Source organism: Aedes albopictus, chromosome 2 (assembly GCF_035046485.1).
Source record: "Aedes albopictus strain Foshan chromosome 2, AalbF5, whole genome shotgun sequence".
NCBI lineage: Eukaryota > Metazoa > Arthropoda > Insecta > Diptera > Culicidae > Aedes > Aedes albopictus.
The window spans coordinates 348062290-348088153 of NC_085137.1; the positions used below are offsets into that span (position 1 = coordinate 348062290).

A 25864-nucleotide genomic window follows, 5' to 3' on the forward strand; every position below is an offset into this window, starting at 1 on the left:
CAGTGAGTGTACAGAAATCTATCGCGAGAAATCCGCGGCGTTTAAAGAGTTTCGTAAACGCGGTACGATCGAAAACTTTGAGCGGTACGCTTCCCTTGAACGCAAGTTCAAGAACTTGATCAAGGCGAAGAAAAGCGGTTATTGGCGTCGCTTCGTCGAGGGCTTGTCGCGCGAGACTTCGATGAAAACTCTTTGGAACGTCGGGAGAAGAATGCGTAACGCGTCGTCGGTTAACGAGGATCGGGAAAGCTCTCCCCGGTGGATTCTCAAGTTCGCAAAAAAAGTCTGTCCAGATTCCGTACCCGTGGAGCGAATAATTCGTAACGTTTCCGAAGATAGGGATGACATGGATAGACCGTTTTCGATGGTGGAGTTCTCACTTGCTCTCCTTTCATGTAACAATTCTGCTCCAGGGATGGATCGAATCAAGTTCAACTTGCTTAAAAACCTCCCCGACGTCGCTAAGAGGCGCTTGTTGAACTTGTTCAATCAGTTCCTGGATAACAACATCGTTCCGGATGATTGGAGGCAAGTGAGAGTGATAGCTATTCAAAAACCAGGGAAGCCCGCGTCGGATCATAACTCGTACCGTCCAATCGCGATGTTTTCTTGCCTACGGAAGTTGTTGGAGAAGATGATTCTCTTTCGACTGGACAAATGGGTTGAATCGAAGGGCATGTTGTCAGATACACAATTTGGTTTCCGCAGAGGCAAAGGAACGAATGACTGTCTTGCGTTACTTTCTTCAGAAATTCAGCTTGCCTTTGCTCAAAAACAGCAAATGGGCTCAGTGTTTTTGGATATTAAGGGGGCTTTTGATTCAGTTTGTGTCGATGTTCTTTCCGACAAACTCCACGAAAGTGGCCTTTCACCAATTTTAAACAACTTTTTGTATAATTTGCTGTTTGAGAAGCAGATGAGATTTGCTCATGGTGACTTGACAGTTTCACGAATTAGTTACATGGGTCTCCCCCAGGGTTCATGTCTAAGCCCCCTTCTTTACAATTTTTATGTCAGAGACATAGATGATTGTCTCATGGAAAATTGCACGTTGAGACAGCTTGCGGATGACTGTGTTGTTTCTGTGACGGGATCAATAGCAGTTGATCTGCAAGGACCATTACAGGATACTTTGGACAATTTGTCCACTTGGGCTCTCAAGCTGGGTATCGAGTTCTCTCCGGAGAAAACTGAGATGGTTGTCTTTTCTAAAAAACACAAACCGGCTAAGTTTCCGCTCGTTCTGATGGGTAAGACAATCACTCATAGCATGTCTTCTCAATATCTTGGTCTCTGGTTCGACTCTAAATGCACCTGGGGGAAGCACATTGTGTATCTGATACAAAAATGCCAAAAGCGAATCAATTTTATGCGAACTATTACCGGAACATGGTGGGGAGCACACCCGGAAGATCTGATCAGGCTGTACCAAACAACCATTCTGTCGGTTTTAGAATACGGTAGCTTCTGTTTTCAATCCGCGGCAAAAACACACTTACTGAAGATTCAACGGGTTCAGTACCGTTGCCTTCGGATCGCGTTAGGTTGCATGAACTCAACTCACACTATGAGCTTAGAGGTACTTGCTGGTGTACAGCCTCTGACAGACCGCTTTGCGGAGTTATCGTTCCAGTTCCTCATCCGATGCGAGGTTGTGAATCGATTGGTCATTGAAAACTTCGAAAAGCTGCTTGCACAGAACCCTCAAACTCGTTTTATGAGTGTGTACTACTGGTACATGACGTTGGAGGTAAGCCCATCTCCGGTTAACACCAATCGTGATAACTTCTCAGACTTCGACAGTTCCTCTGTGGATTTTGATCTGTCCATGAAGGATGAGATCACCGGAATACCAGAATCTTTTCGTTCAGTGTGTATTCCACAAATTTTTGCAAGTAAGTTCGGGCATGTTAGCGGGGACAGACAGTTCTTCACAGATGGTTCGAAAACCGATGATTCGACTGGTTTCGGTGTCTACAACGAATTTCATAGCGCCACCTTCATGCTTCAAAAGCCATGCTCGGTATACATTGCTGAGCTAGCGGCTATATACTACACCTTAGAGTACATTCGCACTCTCCCACCTGAGCACTACTTCATTTTTACCGACAGTCTAAGTTCTCTGGAGGCTGTTCGGTCAATGAAACTGATGAAGCACTCAGCGTACTTCCTGAATGGAATTCGCCAAGTCTTGAGTGCTTTGTCCAAACGCTCATACACCATCACCATAGCTTGGGTCCCTTCACATTGCTCAATTCCGGGTAATGAGAAAGCGGACTCTCTGGCTAAGGTGGGCGCTAGCGAAGGTGATATTTACGAGCGTCAAATTGCCTTCGACGAATTTTTTGCATTGGCCCGTCAGGAGACCTTGATCAGCTGGCAACACAAATGGAGAGATGGAGAGATGGGTAGATGGTTGCACTCCATCATTCCGCAGGTATCGAAGAAGCCATGGTTCAAAGGGTTGGATTTAGGCCGCGATTTCATTCGTGTAATGTGTCGGCTGATGTCCAACCACTATTTGTTAAACGCACATACCTTCCGTATTGGGCTCTCGGAAAGCAATCTCTGTGTCTGCGGCGTGGCTTACCAGGATATCGAACATGTCGTGTGGGGATGCGATGAGCATCGTGAAGTCAGATCTGAGCTGTATGAAACTCTCCGGGTCCGAGGAAAACAACAGAAACCCGTTAGAGAAGTGTTGGCAGGCCTTGATTTGGAGTACATGGATCTTATTTACCAGTTTTTGAAACGTGTTGATGTCAGAATTTGATCTCGTACGTTCCTTGTTTTCGTTGCCCGAAATTTGGTTTTGTTGTTCGCTCCCTGTCTTTCGTTGCCCCCCTTTCCGTTTGTCCTCTTCTTGTCGTTGTCTTCCGATAAAGCCCTTTCTGTTTAGTCCCGTTACAGATCAGGACAGTCGGTCCCATCAAGGTTTTTAGTATAAGATAGCAAGTAATTTAGTATAAGTCCCTTAATTCCCTCCTTTCCAACTTTATATATTTGTTATCCCTAACCTCGAAACAGCCGCGAGTACTTCGGCTCCCAAAACTAACCTAGTATTAAGTCAGTATAAATTTAAAAAACAACATGTAAAATCAACATAAAAAAATGTAAAGATGATTTCGGCTCTGTTATGCCCAAGTGGCGCCCGAGCCTTCCAAATAAACGAATAAGTAAAAAAAAGTGCGAGAATAAGAGTTTACTACCTGAAATATTTGGCAGAACATTAGAATAGTTTCAGGTAAAGTTGGTCCAAAAATGTAAAACAAAATGGTCGAGTAGAATCAAAAAACACATCTATTGTTATTTTTTTTTTTTTATTTTTTATTTTTATTTGTATAAAACCATCAATAGGCAATTTTTGCCCCAATGATGTATCTATGGCAGTACAATAATTTAAAAGGAAATGATAAACCACAGTCAGATTTTTTTTATGCGGAGGATACGTATCGCTTTAAAACTCAGTTCAAAATTTAAAAAAAACGCGTAAAACAGGTCTCATCATTTCTCGACGATGGAAAAAAATGTATGAAGTTTTCATTTACGCGGCCGCGTAAAAAAGACCTGACTGTACAGTAGGGTGTCCCAAAATTGCATATGGTCAAAATACTTGGGGGCTCACCCTGCAAATGATAGCTAAGGGTGTTAGAAACAAACTTTTGTATGACGCAACTTTCAGAAATGACGTTTAGAGGTCGCCCCGGTGAGATTTTTAAAAAATGGCCATTTTTCGTAATAAATTTCATACAAATATTTTTTACCGTACAGAAATTGGCTATAACTACCATTTTTATATTTTTTACAGCTTAATATAGATCCAAATTACTTGGGAAAAATAATTAACGACATGTTTTGCAGGTAACTTTTTGATACTGAATTTTTGAATTTGTTAATTTTTGTCATTTTTTGATATACTTACTATGAATTTTACCCATCATAAAAAGTATCTGAACCTAATGCCAATTTAAAACAATTTCCATAAAAAGATAGGGAATTATATGAGGAAAAACTTCGCCGAAGACAGCATAGCGTTTTTTTTTTCTATCCGTTTCATAGTTATTCACGATTTACTATTTGGTGAAATTTGAATTTTTAGGTATTTTTCTAAAAATGTCACATAAGAACTTGCCAAAAAACACATACAAACACAGTCAAATATCACGTATGCTCAACAAGTTTTTGTCTTGATTGTGTTAAGGAATTATGGTGACATCATTTATTGAATTTTTGCTTCCGTTAACAAACCCATTTTCAGTTTTGAATATCGACAAATCCTCAGTGGAAAAATATCCGGTTCAACCGTTGAAAGAATGTCTGGAATTGTAAGAAAGTCCTTTAAGAATTTTTCGATTGGTACCTAATAATATTTTAGAAAATATAGTTCTGGAAATTCTCTTATACAATGAAGAAGAATACATCGTAACTGAAAGAGGAATAGGTGGAAACTCTGAAATTTTGTCAAACAAAAACTGTAAAAGAGAACATCGAAAATACCCAGTGGAAATTAGCTCGTCGTTTAATTCAGCTTGCCATTTATCTCATTCCACAACATTCATTCCCAACAGCTAGACGAAGCAGTGCACAACATTCTGCCACGGATACCAATCCCCCTGCAAGAAGCCACTACTCGACTGTTGAAAAAATCCCCTGGTGCTCGGCCTACAGCTCAACTTCTAACACTTATCAAGTATTTCAGGTAAGCTTTAAACTCCCCCGTGAGCACCATTCATTAGCATCTTCCAATTATAATTAATCGCATCATTCCACTTTATGCACGGCCAACCTCAAACGTCTCCCATTCGGGTGTATGTACCCACAGTGACCCAGCCGTACAAGCTCTGCAGTTTCTGGACGTCATCAACATGAAGGATCCCACGCAGAAAACCCACTTCTATCGGAGCACGCTGCGGGAGGTGCTTCCGTTCGTGCCACGGGTAAGTTGAAATTGAAACTCGAACGAACAAGTCAGCTAACCAGCAAGGCAGGGGTGGAGAGCGGCATTCAGCACCGCCCCCCCCCCTTCGGGTTTCTGTCAAGGCTAGACGCCGTATGTGCAGCAACACCATCTTCATCCATATACACTCCCGTTCAAAAGTTTGGGGTCACCCTTTCCAAAACATGTCATTTTTTTAGGCCCATATTCCCGCCAATTTGCATCCGATTTCAAAACCCTAGGTTTCATTCAAAAGATAATAAGTCAAAGAAACTTTGAACATGATTTAAAAGAAACTTTTTCAAAAAAAATTGTATGTAAACTCAACCCAAAGTTGCCAAATTTTCTAAAAAATGAATATAAACTTACGGCAGTGTCGCTGGAAGTTGGGTCGACCAAATTTTAGGATGAGAGCGGTAATATGATCCTTTTTCTATTAGCTTTCAACTGCTTTTTACAGAACTTAGCTAAAAAATCTCGAAAAAAAAGTTATTAAGTAAATTATTTCTTGATGTCATCGACCAATAGTTTGGGGTCACCCCTCAAAATGCTGTATCGACCAAAAGTTTGGGGTCACTATCGTAAAACATGAAAAAGTGATTTGTTGATATCTTTGTCATCTTTCATTCAATTTTAATTCTTCCTGGCTTATTTGAAACAAAATGAATGATACTTACTGCATAGACAATGAACCACACATATTTGTTGAAATTTGCATACTAAAACTTAACGTAAAGTTGCCTCATTTTTTGAAGCGTGGTAAAATGTGCTAACTTTACATAACATTTTTATATACAAAAATCGTTAAATACGTTAAGTTGAAGACATCAAACGTAAATTTGGTTAATTATCTTTGAAATGAGCCAAAAATAATTAAAATTGAACTATAGATGACGAAGATATCACCAAATCACTTTTCCATGTTTTACGAAAGTGACCCCGAACTTTTGGCCGATACATCATATTGAGGGGTGACCCCAAACTTTTGGTCGATGACATCAAGGATTAATTTACTTAATAACTTTTCTTCTTGATTTTTTAGCTAAGTTCTGTTAAAAGCAGTTGAAAGCTAATAGAAAATGGGTCATATTACCGCTCTCATCTTAAAATTTGGTCGGCCCAACTTCCAGCGACACTGTCGTAAGTTTATATTCATTTTTTAGAAAATTTGGCAACTTTGGGTTAAGTTTACATACAATTTTTTTTTTGAAAAAGTTTCTTTTAAATCATGTTCAAAGTTTCTTTGACTTATTATCTTTTGAATGAAACCTAGGGTTTTGAAATCGGACGCAAATTGGCGGAGATATGAGCCTAAAAAAATGACATGTTTTTGAGGGGGTGACCCCAAACTTTTGAACGGGAGTGTAGCTGCTCCTATTTGAAAACATTCTCGGGCATATGTGGGTTTCACATCCAGGAAATGCCAACCCGGGAAGAATGAATGGCTCTTTTGTGTGTATCTACAACGAGGTGTTTGTAATGAGGTTATATCGGAACATATCGCTTGTCGTCGGAGTCTTTTGTCGGTTTAATCGTGTAGTGGGATTGTTTTGCTCCATATTTTGAACTCGTTGTGACATTGAAAGGTTCAAAATGGCATTTTCAAACTTTCTTCGTTATGAATAGTAAACGGTCTTCCTAAACACGAGCAGAAGGGAATACCTTACAATTGATTTTTGTTTTTTTTGACATCTTTTGTGAAAGCTCCACATATCGATTATTTATCCCATTTTCAAATTCCATTCTACTTATATTAAAATCAAATTCGTCGAAAACAGCATTACATAGTTAACATAAGAGAAAATAGGTAGAGAAGCGAAGAGCGTGAAGCCAAAAATACCTTATCGAACCGTCAAACTGATATCCTTTAGGATTTCGTTTTTTCATGATGATTTTTTAACCCTTTGGAGCCGGAGGGGTCATATATGACCCCAACATAGAAACGGCTGCATAAATTCACCCATTCGATAAAACAGAATACTGTCTTCGGCAAAGTTGCTGCAAATTGAGTCCTGTATTAGGAAAATGGAATATTTTTATTTAGGGTTTCATTGACAACCTAGAAGATCCTGAACACCATGAAATTTGGAAAAACGAAATAATTGGCATATCAGTTGATCAACAAGCTGAACTTGGATGTGGGTTACGTTTATATGTACTCATTTAACCTTTGTCAAGAAAATTAAAAGTTATTTGTGTTCTGGGATGTTGTAGGTGTTCCAAACTGCGCTATAGTGAAGTCCTTCAAATCTACAAGAATAATTTTTTGTATTTTCGCCACAAATAATAGCATTGCATAACCTACTGGGATCCGTGAAAGTCTTGACAATGCCATTTATAGACACTATAGGGATATTCCAGGTCAGCCAAACTACCTTGGAGTTCAGAACTTCAGGTCTACATTCGTAACAAGAGGCATATCTGTCATACTAAGTAACGTTGCATATGAACCAGCCCTGGGCTGAAAATCTCGTTAATAAAGATAATAATAAAATAATAACGTTGCATAATCGACCGCAGTTACTGGAGTAATCTGAAGTCTACTAGCTTATTACAAATCTTTGAGACATTCAGGATTGTCCAAACTGTTCTATAATGAAGTTCTTCAAATCTACAAGAACTACGTTATGTGTTTTCGCCATAAATATTAATATTGCATAATCTGCTGGGATCCGCGAACCTCTTGAGATCTTAAATGTCATTTAGAAACACTACAGGGATATTCCAGGTCAACCAAACTACCCAGGTAACCACTAAGCATTTGAATAAGCCGTGTATCAGCCCGTATTATGCATTTAAACTGCTTGCTGCCCTACATAAGCAATTCGAATGCCTAACTGCCTTGAGTTAACATAAGCTGTGTTGCTCAAAAGCTTTTGGCTGTTAATTAGCATTTCAACTGCTTGAAGTGTTTTCACTTGGGAGCAATCAGAATGCTTTTCAACTGCTCTTCAAATGCTAGGAGCGAAAAGGTTGGGAGATATGTTATGAATTTGGCAACACATATTGTCTCTCTCTTACAGAGCCTATGCTTCTGTTTACAAATGTGTGCCTCTTATTTGTTTCTTCATTTTCCCCTACTCACCCAAAAGCCGCAAAGAAACCATTACTGCAGCTGGATTGGATTGGGAACTTGTCCATCAAAAATTTACCAATTATTTATCATTTCATCGGAAAATGTGTGCCGAATGGGTGGATGGTTTGGTGAATCATAGGATTGTTTGAAAGAGGGAAGAAAGAATCATATTCCACAGATAAAAGAAGGGATCGTTAGGCTCTCCAACATTGAAGTAACTCAATGCAAACAATTTTTGGATGTTAAATCTGAAGCTGTTATCGAATTATTCTTTATATTGGCGATTAAATCAACGCACGCCACCGGAACAGCTTTAGCATCGTGGATCAGGAGCAACAGAATCAGAAGCAGATATGATTCATCAATCTCCGGATCGTAAGTTCAAACCTACATCACTACAAAAATGAGCAAAAAAGTACCACCTTGCACCGGCTGGAATATGGAAGGACGATGAAGCGGGAAGCAGGCTGCGAGAACGAGAAGCAGACGTCAATCTATTTTTTGTTTTTTTTTTTTGTTCGACGAGGCGTTACGCTTCTTTGACATTTCGTCACGACGTTCCTGAAGGGATAGCACTAAGACAGCCCGTTATTTTGCCAAAACCTGCTGTGAGGTAGCACTACAGGCGCATATACGGCTAATTAGCATTAAACGCCTTGTCGTAAAGGCTACTATAATGCTGAAGGAATGCTATTTTAAATGCTTACTGGTTACTTGGGTACCTTGGAGTTCAGGACTTCAGGTCTGCACTCGTAAGAAGAGCCATATCTGTTATACTGAGTAACGTTGCATAATCAACCGCAGTTACTGGAGCAATCTGAAGTCTACTAGCTTATTACAAATCTTTGTGACATTTAGGATCGTCCAAACTGTTCTATAATGAAGTCCTTCAAATGATGATGATGATGATGATAAAAGTGTACCCACCAACATCGCAAGGGTTGGTTTGTTGTAGCAGGGTGAGTTAAAATCGCTGAATTCCAAAAAGTTGCTAGCTCATGACAAAAGACTGGCTACTCCACGAACTTAAGTCCGGTCATCAGTTCATAAAACTCCCGTAGGCTACCCCTCCCCGTGTGTGTGTGTAGACCCAGCGATATAAACATTAAAATTTTAGAATATTATAAAACAGAATGATATTGCGAAAGAGCGTTAGTAAGGATATATAGTGGAAAATATTTGAATACAATAAGAATAAATTACTTAATTACACCTGAGAGAGTATGGAGGATTATGAAGTTAACCTTTATGAATCAATTGTACTACATGTTGAAAAAAAGTACAATCTCACCCATACGATAGTTCGAACCGTTCCAATAATTTTCTACAAGAATAGAAGCTGGAGCATGCCACAGGTACACCAACCTCAACCTAAACGCTTGGTCCTTCTTGTTTCAACCGCAGAAATGCCTCTGCATCCTGCTCCCAAAATTCGATAGAGGAATGGAATCGCCACATCAACCAGGGTTCCAACAAGCTTCAGCGGGAGTTGCGCAGTCATTGCGTAGCCACGTTTTCGGCGATCCACGGAGCATTTTTATTTTGAACGTCCTCGAAAGTTCAATTTCGTTCAGAGCCGCAAAACAATACTTTCGGTAAGAGCTGTGGATCTATGACATTCGGTCGAAAGACGTTTAGTCGAATGACATTTGGTTGAAAGTACGTTTGGTCGAAAGGACATTTGGTCGAATGGACATTTAGTCGAAACTCATTTTATGGAGGATCTATGACATTTGGTCGAATGACGTTTAGTCGAATTACGTTTAATCGAATCGATTCCGACTCGTGTTGAGTTCAATTGCAACACTGCGTCAAAGAACATCCTATGTTTGAAAGAAGGAAAAATCTCTGATGAACAAGTCTGCAGTTATAACATCTAAATACCAAACGGAATAAAAAGCTTGTGTTCAAAAGGAGAAATTTCTTCTGAAACATTCAGCAGTTGGTACAGGAAAACGCAATGAAATCAATAAACGTGAAAGAATAGCCTGTGCTTCAAAGAACAAAAAAAAACATGATAAAAAGGCAACAGCTAAAATATTCAAACATAGTACAAATACGAAACATGAAAGAAGAGCCTATGTTCAAAAGAAGGAAAAATCATTGATAAAAAATCACAATCATAAATGAAATGATGCAACTTGAAAGAAGAGGCGAGATTAAAAGTAAGAAGAAATCTTTGATAAAAAATCAACTGCTTCAACAATGATTAAATTGCTATACGACTTAACATTCATTCGATCATACGTACTTTAAACCGAATAAGTTCAGTAACATATAAATTAAGATACCGAAATCTATAATATTATTTTCCACTCAAATCTCTTTTCATCAGTTAGTGCATTTCGACCCGATGTCCATTCGACGAAGTCTATTCGACGAAATGTCATATGCTTTTTTACCCACAAAATGAGTTTCGACCAAATGTCCATTCGAAGCTCTAGAACAGTTTCTGAGGACATCGCTGAAAGTTGTGTTTAAAAGAATCTCTGGATAAAATTCTGAATAAATGTCGAAAGAAATGACTAAAGGAATATGTGGAAGAATTTTTGAAAGAATCTCTGGAGGAATTTCTGCTCAAAATTATGGATATTCCTTTGAAAAAAAAATGGAGGAATTTCAAAGCATCTTGAATGAATAAGGTGCTTTGAAAGAATTCTTTGTAGAATTTGTAGGATAGGACAAATTTCTAAACAAATCTCTGAAGAAAATTTCCGAATGAATCCATGGAAGATTTTTTGAAAGAATCCGTGAGGAAATTTTTGGCAGAATACTTGTACAAATTTCCGAAATAATTCTATCAAAAAGATTTTTTAGAAGAATTTCTGAACAAATCTCTGTAGAAAGTCATACACATTTTTTACAAAATTCTTTGTGAAACTTCTGGAGAAATTTCTAGAAAAAAATGTGGAGAAATACGAAGTTTCTGGTGGAATCCTTGGAAGAATTTCCAAAGTAACCCCGGTACAAATTTTTGAAAGAAATTATGAAACATTTTCTGATAAACTCTAGAATACTTTCTTATGACATCGCTGAAATTTTATTTCTGAATAAATGTATAAATAAATTTCTCAAGGAATCTCTGCAAGATTTTGGGATCTTATCAGATATTCCTCCATGGATTCTTTCACTGGAATTCATAAATATTTCTGGTATTATCTCCGTTCTTTAGTGTTAAGTTTAGTACAGCCTCTGGTAGAAGACGGTGTCCGTGTTTAAAACAAAAGATGCTTTGAAAGAATACTTCGTAAAATTTGTAGAATATGAGAAATTTCTAAACAAAACCCTGAAAAAAAACTTCCGAATGAAGCCATGCAAGGTTTTTTTGAAAATTCCGAAAGATTTTTTTTAAAAGATATTTTAGAAGAATTTTTGTAGAATTTTTTTTATAGATTTTCATGAACAATCCCCAATATATTCTCCAAACGAATGCCGAAGAGAAATTTCAGAATAAATGTCTAGAGACATTTCTGAAGTAATTGCTGGGCGAATTTTTCAAACCATTTCTGAAATGATTTGTGAAAAATCATGGAGGAATTGGTGGAGCAGTTCATGCCAGATTTTGTAAAAAAATAATCTTTGTGATACTACAAGGAATAAAGAATTTTCTCAAATAATCTGTAACATGCTGATTTGATTTGAGAAGTTTCCTTCATAGACCGTCGTAATAAAGTTGAAAATGCTGGGTTCACTTACTTTTATTTAACACCGCAGAATTACAGCAAAAGGCTAGCATTTCTTATGTGAACAAACCTACCTTGGGGCTTTTCACTTATAAGTACAGTCGGAACCCGCTAGTTGAGCCACAACCTCCACCCAACCAACGAATTCGATTAGCTAGTTGGGTGAAGTGACAGCAGCACAAGGGGCGTGCGCATTGTTTTTGTTAAATCATGTTTAGGTTGGAAGCAAAAAGTAAAATTTTTCAATTTGTTTTACATTTAGAGTAAAACTGATACGTTTTGCAAGATACATATATGGCCAATGCGAGAAATAATTTTTTTCCCCCGGTTTTAGTCGGTGAAGTGAACATATAGATGTTTATGAAACCACCCGGACCAAAATGCAACTACAAAACGCTTTCACTGATCGACAAAATAAAGATTGCCGATGTTTTGCATTTGTTTCGAAGTAATTGTACATATTGTTTTTTTTTTAATAAATATGAAATAGAAATTCTTCTCGATTATCAGTAAAGTTTTACGAAACCAAAAACTCATTAGCTCGCCCCTCGGAAATACAGATTGGTTGTCATTTTCAGTTTGACATTGAATTATGACATCCAGGTACTTTTTAGTTGGCTGACCGCTCAACTAACGGAGCCCCAACTAAAAAGCCACCCAACTATTAAGCCCCCAACCAGCGAGTCATGACTGTATATTCAGTATGCTTCTATAAATGATTTTAGGTGTTCGTGTTGGGCCATTCCATCCAATCCGTCAATATTGAACTATGCTATCATACATTATGCCGTCTTATAGAAAACTTTTTTTCTGCTAAATATAAAGAAAAATATAAAAAACTTTCAGTTTTAACATTGCCTTGTTTACATATCAACAATGATAATTGTAATCGTTGAAGGCTGGTGAGTAAAATTATTTCTTTACATAATCAACTTTTTTCTCCTTACTGTCTATAAAACAACAAGCCATTAAATTGTTTAAGGTTTGCCTTATTCTGCTGCGATCGAAAGAGAATAAGTTTATTGGATCCTTCGCCCAAAATATTTTTCTGCTTCTAGCGACCTGGTGATGCGTAAAACACTCACTTTAAACGAACCTTTCCGGCAGCTACACGAAGTGTTTGCCCAACTTACTCGCAAAAAAGGAGCAAACTTTCCCACAACGAATAACTTTTCAACAGCTGCTACGGCCAAGCCGTTGTGGTCCGACATCTCCTTTCATTATTAGCTGGTCGACCGAAAATTTCCCATCAGTCCATAAATCAAACAATCTTTCGTCGTTCAACCGCAATGATCCAGTGTCAAGTGGGCAAACACTTATCTGCTCATTGATTGCTCCATCTCCTTTTCTCTGTTCTCTTCTGATAGAAACTGTGGTGGCAACACATCTGGCCTAATCTACAGCAGGAAATGCGTGCTGATGAAGTGCTGGCTGCGGTCCTACAGCCCGCTCTAACCCTGGTTCAGGAATCTTCAAACAGTGAATACGAAGCAATCATTCTACCAACCTTTAAGTAAGTCCCAGCCTCGGTCCCCGGTGCAGTTTCATATCCGTAACGTTTCCTTGTTCTCCTTCCTCTTCCCCCGACCTCCGCAGGACTGTTTTTGTAGCCCCTAAATCTATACAGGCAACCGTAGCGTTACTAGAGAATCTACACATAATCCTAGAGAAAACACCACGGGACGACATCAGGACGGAAGTGCTTCCGCTGCTGTTCAATGCGCTCGAAAGTACAACGATACAGGTGCAGGTAAGTAATTTCCGCTTGCCAGATGATGGGGTGGGTGGTAGGGGATGGTTCCACTCAACATTTCAAGTGGCACTCAAAATGGCATCTGTAATGTGGTGTTGCTGCTGGTGTAAACCATGGAGCTGCAATAGTAACCAACTTCCATTAGATACACTTGGTTGAGGATATAGTAACTGCTGCCATTTCACGTTTGATCTGTGCTCAGTGATGGAGTCACATTAAAAGGAGGATGGGGAAATATATAAAAATCAGCTTTTGATGTGCATTAATTAAAGCTTCATTGATGGTTTTGAAAAATGCTATCCCCTTTCTCCTGTAATGAACAATTTTGTGTAAAAAATTCGATTAAGTAATCCCAAGTAATACTATGACACATTTCGAAAATTCATCCCCACTCTGCGTTACACTGGGTATTTATGGTCAGCGCCCAATTATCCACTACATCGTCTCGTCCAACCACTCCACCTATACTAGTAGCCCTCGCTAACGTGAGGAACCAAACCCAGGGGGGGAAATTGTACACGAACGTTCCCGTATGCGTGAGAATTTTTTCGTTAGCAACGAAAAAAATTTACCCGAAGAGACCCGAAGTTGAGCCGAAATTTCTTATGGCAAACCCGACCAGCTGTTGGTGAGTTTTCTGAAAGTGTCGAAACATCACAGAAAAGTAGCAAAAACCATCGATATTAGCTACCAGATCGCATCAGAGGGATGCTTGCCAGTAATTGCCTTACTATTTCCTAATTTATTTGCACATTTGAAGAAATTTTCTGTTTTATGGTGCAAAAAGTTTCCATAACAAATTCCAATCGTGAACCAGAAAAACAGAAAAAGAATAAGAAGCTCAGAAAATTCACCGAAAAACGGCAAAATTCACCAGCCGTCGGCCACGCACACGACCATACTATCTTTATACCCGTCTTAAATTATATCCTGAACCAAACCAAGCACATCGAACATTATTGGACTATCAGATGCTTGATTAGCATGCCACTTCAGTGTGGAGTGTTAATATGTGTACATGTTTACCTAAGAAGAGCAACGATTAGCAAGCTTGTTGACTGACTAATCCAATGCTTCGAGTGTATTTAGAACATATTTAAAGGCAAATGAACCGTGCATGAAATCTGAATTTACATCAATGGAAATGCGCAAATCACATCTCATGAAGTGCATTAATGTGTCTAACTAATTGACTTCAAAGTTTGTACATGGCTAGCTTATCTACGCATCTCATTGCCTACAAAAAATCAAGTAAGTTAGTAAAAAGGTGAGTTAGACAGAGCACCAAGTGCCCAAAATAATGAAAAAAAAGATTGCAAGAAAGCTGGACTCGCTGGACTCGCCAGGTGTTGCAGAAATGCCGTGAATACAACGTGCCCACACATCACTTCTCGCGTTTAGTATCATACGGGCTTATCCGCAAAGATCAATTTCTCTTCATCGATTTTCTCTTTCGTTAATAACTTGGACGGCAAAAAACGACCATACTTAAAATCGGCTCACGGTGCTCCTGCGAAAAATTACACTAAATAAGAATTCTAGCAGTCATATTCTACATAACATTATATCTGTGGCCAAGTTCCGGCGCACAATTTATTTGAAGAGAAGAAAATTTTATTCGAAGCAACTGGACGCTGGAATTTACCCACTGATTGCCACTTTCTTTTATTAGTTTGTATGATTTCGTAATTCTTTGTTTTATAGCTATTTTACAAACCCAAGCTTATAGTTTTGTACAACTCCAACAGAGTGCTGCCCTAGTAGCCGTGACGAACGTGTACGACTACCTGGACGACATCACGATCAAGAAAATGGTGCTACCCAAACTGAAGTCGGTATTCGAGAAGAACCAAAGTGATCTCAAGATAATGGGCAACGTGCTTCAGTGTGTGGAACGAACGCTGGACAAACTGGACAAGTCCCAGGTAACTGGTTTGAGTCGACTGAACGAAAAACCAACAAGTTTTTCCAGTCTAGGATTATCTAGCCTTCCATCGATTCCCTATCCATTATATATTCATAATCATACTTTACATTTTTCATCCTCATGCTGCCCGGTAACGATGGATTACAGATTATAGACGAAGTACTGCCTTTACTACTCGAAGTTAGATTAACGGATCCGGATATTATTGTACGAGTTGTCAGTAAGTATCGATTGTGCAACCCTCATACAGCTTTTGCAAAACGACATACATACATGCATAAGTGAAAGTCGTCGTCTCAAAGATTAAATAAAACAATCATCCCCGCTCTCGGCTTGCAGAAAAGCCGAGAGCACTACTTACGAAGAGTTAAGAGTAGGATCCTCTTCCATCGTGTGCAGCTCAGCTGCTTTACAACAGCTTTATGCCTCGTGCCACTCTGTTTGATATGCCGGGTGCATCTTCAACAAGGCACTTGTTGTATCATTTCATCCTTTTACGACTGCGAGACGATGGGATGATGGGATGTTATGATAACGGCGAAAGTAATTGTACAACAATAACCCCTTTGTCTGGGTGAAGTCGGTTTATCCTCATGTCAGGACGAAATCACAATTCAAGAAAAGGGGGCTAAACATCCTCGTTGTTCTGGCTTGGCAACTTTATATAGGTACCTTATGTTCACTTGTTCAGGTATTCAACCGGTTCAACCTAGAAACACATGACCTTGCGAGAAGCACATGGGGAATGGGGACATGTTTGTTTCCCATTATGAGGGCCAGAATTCAAACAGTCAGGTCATTATGCGCCACTGCTTTCGGGGGTATGGAAGTCATGGTTTTCATTGTTTTGTGCATTGTATTGTGGGTGGGTGCTTGTCTGTTTACTAAGAAACACCGGCTGTGACAGAGAATGTTTTTGTGGATTTCGTTTCAAATGCCTAGAGAGGTTTAAAGCCCAACATACACCAAAAATTATCTCACGTTTCTGATAACACTTCTTCTTCTTCTTTTTCTTTTATTATGTTTCTTCTACTTCTTTTTCTTCTTTCTGGCTCGACGTTCCAGCTGGAAGTTGGCCTGTCACTTTTCAACTTAGTGTTCTTTGGGCACTTCCACAGTTATTATTTGGAGGGCTTTCTTTGCCTACAATTGCATAAATTTGCATATTATGAGGCAAGTACAATGGATACACTATGCCCATGGAAGTCGAGAAAATTTACCCGAGCCGAACGGGAACCGAACCCACCATCTCTAGATTGATTGGCGAACCAAAACCTTACCACTAGGCTAACTGAAGACCTCATCACTCTATGCACAATCACTAGCGTGCACAGGGGGAGCAAGTGGGAGGGGGCACTCCCCCCCCCCTTTTATCAAAAAATACATGTAAGAAATATGGTGCGAACGTCGAAAGATGCGACTCCTCGAGGGTTAATAGCATCTTATAACTAATTAGTGATGTCAGCACCACATTTGAATAACATGCACCATTTTGGCATTTCGTATTTCAAAACTGTATTCCATGTACGTAAACCTCCTGACACGAATGCCACAATAATAGTAAAGTGTCGTTAATAAATAGTAATAATAATAATAAATGTACGTAAACCATGGTGACTTCGGCACCACACTGAATTCTAAGCACTATTTTTGCAATTCGTGCAATTAGCCTTACAAAACAACGAGTATCACTGAATAACACTGACGACTAATACAGCACACTAACATCATGTACCTTCTTCAAAGCTTTCAATGCACCATCATGATGTCCACAGAATCATCTAGGTATCCACGCATTATGCTGATCTCATGCAATGTCTTTTAATCAATTTGGTATCTAATAGATCATACTGATATGCATCATCATGAAATTTCATGCGCCATCAAAGCTTTTCAAGCACCATTTAAGAATTTATCATATCATCTAGGCATCTTAAGCACCATAATGGCGTGAGCATCACATAAAATACTTTTCTTTGTATTCTATCCTCGAGATGAACTAGCCTAGGGCTAAAAATCTCGTTAATACAGAAAAAAAATGTATTCTATGCACCATTTTTGCAATTTTTGCACCTAACCATGCAACATTCTGATAATCTTTGAATAACGGTGACAACTGATGCATCACCTAGCTTCATGCGCCTTCTTCAAAGCTTTCCATGCACTATTTTGGCATTATCTATATCATCTAGGCATCTTATGCACCATTATGACGTGGTTAACATTTAAATCCCATGCACCATTTTGGCATACAAATAGCAATCCTTGTAGCTGGACCATGGGGATTTCTGTGCCACATTGAGTGTCCTGCACCATTTTTGCAATTCGTGCACCTACATATGGAATATGTTGAGTATAACAGAATCTTGGTAATACTAATGCACCATAAAGACATCATGATGTTCACAAAAATATCTAAGCATTATCTCACGCGTCATCTAAGCATTTCATTAACATTTGAATTTCATAAGTTCCATTTTTTCATATCGTACACCCAATGGGGCACGTTCGGTGTAGTATTAGATTTGTAGTAATGAGCTGAGCTTTTGTATGGTGAGAAGGTTAATTCTCCGTTTCTGTAGTGAAATGGTGCAAAAAGCGTGGGTATTATGATTCCTTGCCTAATTTGATGCTGTTTGAGCAAAACTTTGAATAACTATGTTGTTTATGTTGCAAGAAGTGAAGAAAACAACAACACTGTTGCCCAAAGTTTTGATCAAACAGCATCAAATTAGGCGAGGAATCATAATACCCACGCTTTTTTGCACCATTTCATTGCAGAAACGGAGAATTGACCTTCTCACCATACTGAAATTCAGCTTATTACTACAAATCTAGTACTACACCTATCAGTCTTATTGTATTCTATGTATCTGATCCATATTGACTTTCGCATCACATTAATTTCTATGCACTATTTTTAGCAGTTTTTGCACCTTGGATCTAACCACCCAATGTTGAGAATCACTGAATCATGCTGGCAACTAAGGAGTTGTTCATAAACCACGTAGACCACAATTTGGTCAGCTCAGACACCCCCCCCCCCCCTTTTGTGAACTTTTCTTCATACAAAATTTGTATGGAGCGTAGACTTTGATTTCACTATATCATCTAAGTATCTTATGCACCATTATGATGTGTGGTTTACATTTGAATTTGATGCACCATTTTGGCATTTCGCATACAAAATAGCATTCAACGTCTTGTACCACATTGAGTTTTCTGCACCATTGCACGAATTGCAAGTGCACCTTAATATGAAACATGATGAGTATAACAGAATCATGGTGAAGCTAATGCACCATACTGACATCATGCAGCTTCTTTGCATTCCATGCCCCACCCTGATGTTCACTGAATCATCTAAGCACCATCTCACTCACCATTTTTGAATCAATTGCGCCAGATTGCAAAATCATGCAGCATCGTTAAATTTCGAAGAAATTCATGAACAAATCGTTGAAGGAATTCTTGAAGAAGTCCTTGAGAATTTCCTGTAGAATTTCCTGGAGGAATCCCTGAAGGAATTGCTCGAGGAATTCCAGGAGGAATTCCAGAAGGAATTCCAGGAGGAATTCCAGGAGGAATTCCTGGAAGAGTTCCGGGAGAAATTACATTCCTTTAGGATTTTCTGGAGGAATCCGTGGAGCAATTCCTGGGGGAATCCCTGGAGGAAAACTTGGAGAAGTCCTGGCTGACATTCCTAGAGAATTTTCGTTGAAGAAATTTAAGGAGGAATCTCTGGAGGACTTCCTAGAGGTAATTCTTGGAGTTAATCCTGAAGGAATTCTTGGAGTATTTACTGGAGAAATTTTTGCAGGAATTATTTGAGGTAATTCTGGGGAAATATATGAGGCTTTCCGATGAAATTTCCGAAGAAATGTCTGACGGAACTCCTCGAGGAATTTCTAAAGGATTTTTTTAACAGTTTCTGAAGAAATTTATCAATGAATCCCTGGAGGAATTCCTTGAAAAATTCCTGGAAAAGTTCTGGGGAAATTCTTGGAGGAACGCAAGAAGGATTCTCTGTAGGGATTCCTCGACGAATTCCTGGAGGAGTTCTAGGAAGAGTTCCGGGAGACATTCCTTCAGAATTCTCTGGATGAACTCTGGCAAAAATTCCCAGAGGCTTTTCTTGAGGAATCCCTGGAGGAATTCATGGAAGAATTTCTGGCGTTCCTCGTCGTGAAATTTCTGAAAGAATTGCTAGAGATTTTTTAGCAATTTATGTAGAAATTCCTTGAGAATTTCCAGGAGAACTTCTGGAGGAATCCATAGTGGAATTCTTGGAGGAATTTCTCGAGAAATTCTAGGAGGAATTCCTGGAAGTGTTCTGAGAAATTTCTTTAGGATTATCAGGAGGAATCCGTGGAGCAATTCCTGAAGGAATCCCTGGAGGAAATATTGGAGGAATTCGGGCAGACATTCCTAAAAGATTTCCCCTTGAAGAAATTTGAGGAGGAAATTGTTGGAGTATTTACTGGTGAAACTATTTGGAGAAAATCTGGAAAAAAAGGCTTCCTGGAAAATTTTGAAGAGGAATGTCTGAAGGAACTTCTCGTGGAGAAATTCTTCGAGAAATTTCTGAAGCCATTCTTTATTGAATCCCTGGAGGAATTTTTGAAGAAACCCGGCAAACTTTGTCTTGCCAATTGCGTTTTTTGACATTTCAAGTTTCTAACCAAGACCAAGTGCCCGGTCAAAATGTATGGAAGATTAATTTTCAAAAACTCTCAATTTTACCATGTTTTTTGCATCATAAACCTTCCTTGGGTGAAAACTACCAGAACAAATCTAAAACGATCAAAATCGGACCTTCCGTTCGCAAGTTATGCGCGGTCCCACGTTTGCCACTGCATTTTTATATATAGACTAGCTGTACCCGGCAAACTTTGTCTTGCCTACTGCGTTTTTTGACGTTCCAAGTTTCTAGCCAAGCCCAAGTCCCCGGTGAAAAAGATATAGAAAATCGATTTTGGAAAACTCTTAATTTGTTCATGTTTTAGGCCTCATAAACCTTCCTTGGGTGAAAACTAACAGAACAAAACTAAGACGATCAAAATCGGACCTTCCGTTCGCTAGTTATGCGCGGTCCCTCGTATGCCACTGCATTTTTATATATATAGATTATAGATAGATTTCTGGAAAAAAAAATCCTGCAGAAATTCCTGAGGGATTCCCTGGGAGAATTTCTCGCGGAATTCTTTGAGGAACTCCTGGAGGAATTCCTGGAAGAGTTCCGGGAGAAATTCCTTCAGGATTTTTTGGAGGAATTTGTAGAAGAAATCTCTGGCGGCATCTCGGAGGAATATCTGGAGGAATGCCTGTAGGAACTCCTCGAGCAATTTCTGAAGGCATATCTGAAGATTTTTTTGAGGAATTTCTGAAGAAATTCAGTGATGAATCCCTGGAGGAATTCTTCAAGAAATTGCTGAAAAAAAATCCTGAAGAAATTCTGGAGGAATCCGTGGAGGATTCCATGGACAAACTCCTCCCGCATTTCCCGTGGAATTCTTGGTAGAGTTCCGGGAGACATTCCCGAGGAATTCTGGCAGAAATTCCTAGGAATCCCTGAAGGAATTGGTGGAGTTCGTCCTCGATAAATTTCTGCAAAGAATTTCATCAGAAATTCATGGATCAATCCCTGACGGAATTTCTAAAGAAATTCCTTGAGAATTATCTGGAGGAATCCTTGGAGGAATTTCTCGAGGAATTCCTGGAAGAGCTCCATGAGAAATTCCTTTAGGAATTTATGGAAGAATCCGTGGAGGAAATATTTGGTGGAATTCTGGTAGAAATTCATAGAAGATGTTTCCTAGCAAATTTTCAGGAGGGATCTCTGGAGGAATTCATGGAGTACTTACTGGAGGAATTCCTGGAGGAATTTCAGGAGGAATTTTTTGAGGAATTTCTGAAGAAATTCATTAATGAATCCAGGGGAAATTCTAGAAAAAAATTTTGGAAAAAAATCCTAAACAAAATGCTGGAGGATTCCCTCGAGGAATTTGTAAAGGAATACCTGGAGGATTTTTTTTTATTTCTGAAGAAATTTATTAATAAATCCCTGGAGGAACTTTTTGAGGAATTTCTGAAGGAAATCTCTGAAGGATTTCCTGAAAAAAAATCTGGAAAAAAATCCTGGAGAAATTCCTGAAGGAACAATCTGAAGCTCTCTCTCTCTCTCTTCTTGGCGTAACGTCCTCACTAGGACAAAGCCTGCTTCTCAGCTTAGTGTTCTATGAGCACTTCCACAGTTTTTAACTGAGAGCTTCCTCTGCCAATGACCATTTTGCATGTGTATATCGTGTGGCAGGCACGAAGATACTCTATGCCCAAGGAAGTCAAGGAAATTTCCTTTACGAAAAGATCCTGGACCGACCGGGAATCGAACCCGTCACCCTCAGCATGGTCATGCTGAATACCCGTGCGTTTACCGCCTCGGCTATATGGGCCCCAAATACTGAAGATATGAATGAAGATATACCTGAAGGGTTTTTCAAGAAATTGCTGAAAAAAATCCTTCTTCAAGAAATTGCTGAAAAAAATCCTGAAGGAATTCTGGTGGAATCCGTGGAGGATTCCATGGACAAACTCTTCCCGCATTTCTCGTGGAATTCTTGGAGGAGTTTCGAGAGACATTCCCTGGGAATTCTGGCAGAAATTCCCGGAAGGAATTTGTGGAGTTGGTCCTCGACAAATTTCCCTGACGGAATTTCTAAAGAAATTCCTTGAGAATCACCTGGAGGAATCTCGAGGAATTTCTGGAGGAGTTCCGTGAGAAATTCCTTAAGAATTTTATGGAAGAATACGTGGAGGAAATATTTGGGGGGATTCTGGCAGACATTCATGGAAGATGTTTCCTAGCAAATTTTCAGGAGGGATCTCTGGAGGAATTCATGGAGTACTTACTGGAGGAATTTCAGGAGGAATTTTTTGAGGAATTTCTGAAAAATATCATTAATGAATCCCGGGGAAATTCTTGAAGAATTTTTTGGAAAAAAATCCTAAAGAAATTGCTGGAGGATTCCCTCGTGGAATTTCTAAAGAAATACCTGGAAGATTTTTTTTATTTATTCCTAAAGAAATTTATTTATGAATCCCTGGAAGAATTTTTTGAGGAATTTATTAAGGAAATCTCTGAAGGAATTCCTGAAGAAATTCCTGGAAAAAAATCCTGGGGAAATTCCTGACAGAATCCGTGGAGGATTTCTTGGAGGAACTATCTGAAGCTATAGTTGAAGTATTTTTTGTGAAACTCCTGATTGAATTCGTTGAAGTTTTTTTTTTTTAATTTTTAGAAGAATAATTTATAAAATACATTATTCCTTCGTAAAAATTCTAGGAGGATTTTATGATGGATTTCCTAGAGGAATCTATGATCTAATGCCTCAAAGAATCAAAAAAAATCCGGAAAAACACTTGGATGAACCTCAGTATGGCTTGCTAAATAATCTGTGGAGGTATTTTTAAAATAATAACCGTAGAAATATTTTTGGTGTAATTTCTGAATGAATTCCTGACGTTGCTAGCTTTTCCTTTTTTTCTCACTCGCTCTCCTAAACAAGCACGAGAAAAAGCGGTCTGCAAGAGGGGGCCTGTGCCCCCTCTTTCATCCTTCTCTTTCTCGTGTTTGTTTAGGAGAGTGAGTGAGAGAAAAGAAAAAGCTAGCTACGCCAATGACTAGATAAACCACTTTTCATACTAAGTTTCCTCAAAATAAATCTAGACTATTTTTTGAAAGGGCTTAACATTTTTCACCGATGTTTTTCAAATGTGCTTAATAAAAGAACTCCTACAAAAAAAAGGTTATATTAATAATTATCACAAAATAAGTCAAGTTTAAAAAAAAAAGATTGAAAAATCTAAATCGAGCCCTACACCGAAAATATCGTTTTAAAAAAATCGATTTACAAACAAATACCATTTTCGATTTCGATGAATTTTTGTCTCAAGATGCGTAGGATAGGATGTGTTCCCTGCTAACCGTCCATTATGTATACTTTTAAGAAAAAATAAGTTTTTTTCTAACAGAAGCTTCTACAAAAACTTTTATCAGTGTCTTTTGTTATCAAAAACTAAACAGTGATGGTCATATTAAACCCAGAATCCAATGAAAAAAAAATTTTTGAAAAAAAAAACTGAAAGAATCCTTGTGGAAAGTTGTTAAAGAATCCATGGTGGAATTTCTGAAGAAATCTAAGGTTAGCTCAATATGTTGTCCGTTGTCTAATGTTAGTGAAATGTTAAAGTCTGAGCGGCCTCTGGCCGAAGACGGTGTAATTGTCTTTAATTAAAGAATCCATCATAAAAATTCTGAATTCTGAATTCTAGAAGAATTCACGAAGTACAGGGGATACTCAAAATAACTGGGACAGGTAAAATTTTCACTTTTCAAAAAATGTTCAACTCGCTGTAACTTTTTGAAAGGGGCATCAAATTTTTTCAAATTTTTACTGTAAGCTCATCAACTAGTTGTGTATCAGTGGTCCAAATTTGGAAAAAAACGGTCTATTCTTCACGAAGATATAAAGATTCTTGAAAAGGGTATAATTATTGGATAGCCAACCTTTGAGCTGTTATATCTCCGGATTCAATGAACTGATTGCAATGAAATTTTGACCATTCATGACTTATATGATTAACTCTTAAAAACGTTTAACTTAACTTGAATTTTTTTACAAGAGAAAAAGTTATAACGATTTCATTTATTTCACGATTTTTTAGTAAATTCATCAATTTCTAATATGCATCCCATTACTTTCTCAATTTATTAGCGGCTATGTTGTAACTTTCCTTCAAAACACATTTATTTATAAGTCACTTAGAGGGAAATTAATTGAACTATAATTTGCATCTTGAATTTTGAAACGATGTTGAAGTTTTGGATAATTTGGTGTTTTATTAGAAAAATAAACTAATCGTTATAATTTTCTTCCATGTTAAGAATTTTAAGTAAAGTCAAAGGTTTTTCATAGCTCATTATACAAGTCATGAATGGTCAAAATTTCATTGCATTCGGTTCATTGAATCCGGAGATATAACAGCTCAAAGTTGGCTATCGGATAATTTTACCTTTTTCAAGAATCTTTATAACTCTGTGGACAATTGTCCGATCTTCTCCAAAATTGGACTACTGATACACAACTAGTTGATGAACTTACAGTAAAAAATTGAGAATATTTGATGCACTTTTCGAAAAGTTACAGCGAGTTGAACATTTTTTGAAAAGTGAAAATTTTACCTGTCCCAGTTATTTTGAGTATCCCCTGTAGTCATATAAAGAATTTCCAAATAAAATCATGGAAAAAATTCCTAAAAATTCCATGCAAGATTTTCCGAAAGAGGTTTATAAAAAGTGAGAAGGAATTTCTAGTGCATTTTCTGGAGCAAGCCCCGAAGAAAATTTCTTAATGAATTATTGGAAGATTTTTTGAATGAATCCGAGAAGAAATTCTGGGAGAAATCTTTAGATGAAATTTAGATGAAACGAAGTCCCAGTACCTACCTTGATACCTTGTTGGCTACAAAGTAACTTTACTCCAATGCCGAGCGTATAGTAGAGCTCCATCTTCGTCGGTCTTGGGCGATGTTCCTCCAGTTTCCCCGAACGTGTAGGGATCGTAGATCTTCTTCAACCGCGTGCAGCCAGCGAGTTCGCGGCCGCCCACGAAGTCGCCTACCTCTACCGGGCTCTCTGCTGAATATTGTTTTCGCTCAGTAAACATCAGAAATATCATGCAGACTCAACAGGAAAATCCACTTAGATAACAATCAACACTTTGTGATTATCACAATTCTTAGCTCAGAAAGCAGTTTTCCTATCTTCTTCTTATTGTACTTGGTTTCCGCTGAAGGTGTAACAATGTATCCTTCCTATTATTATCTGGCGTCACAGCTACATAGAAACCACGCTGGTGCGGTACATAGCATAAATTCCTCTGGAAACGCTGCATCCTGCTTCAAAAGTCACCTATCGTAAGCTATATATGTGCGACACGGTTTAACTTGCAATAAAACCTAATGAGCTGGAAATCATGCGATAACAACGATAATTAGCCCATAAAACTAATTTGAACGTTTTCAGCGCAACAGCTTACAGACACGCCAAATAAATAGGTACATACCGAAACAGTTGTAATTCACGTAATTCAATCGGGAAACCAATGTTCACTTATGTACATTTAAATCGTTTTTGCTGGCTTTGGGTAAACTGAAACATTGTTGTAACTAGATACGACACTCATCCGCAGATATCTACCGGATTATGTTGTGTGATAAAAAGTACGGACTCACCGTGAACACCATGGCCACCAAGGTGATGCCAACCCTCCTGCCACAGACTGTAAATCCCTCGCTGAATCTCGAACAATTTATGATCCTCCTGGAGGTAAGTGTGTGCAATAGCGGTAGTTTGGACCGTAAGATAGGGTGACTTTGATGTGCTTTGATTTTCTGTGTATAATTTAATCAAAATTCCATTTTTGTTTTC

General features: G+C 38.5%; 1 protein-coding gene across 11 annotated transcripts in view; it reads left to right on the forward strand.

The window, feature by feature from the left end:
* Window positions 1–25864, forward strand: part of LOC115263194 (SCY1-like protein 2) — a 447209-nt gene that overhangs the window by 298231 nt on the left and 123114 nt on the right. For all 11 annotated transcript variants that reach the window (XM_062852674.1, XM_062852676.1, XM_062852679.1 and 8 more), the window contains exons 8-14: window positions 4569–4699; window positions 4823–4937; window positions 13063–13208; window positions 13292–13445; window positions 15197–15373; window positions 15523–15595; window positions 25626–25762. In XM_062852674.1, coding sequence (XP_062708658.1) covers window positions 4569–4699; window positions 4823–4937; window positions 13063–13208; window positions 13292–13445; window positions 15197–15373; window positions 15523–15595; window positions 25626–25762 — 933 coding nt within the window. The remainder of the gene's footprint in view (window positions 1–4568; window positions 4700–4822; window positions 4938–13062; window positions 13209–13291; window positions 13446–15196; window positions 15374–15522; window positions 15596–25625; window positions 25763–25864) is intronic.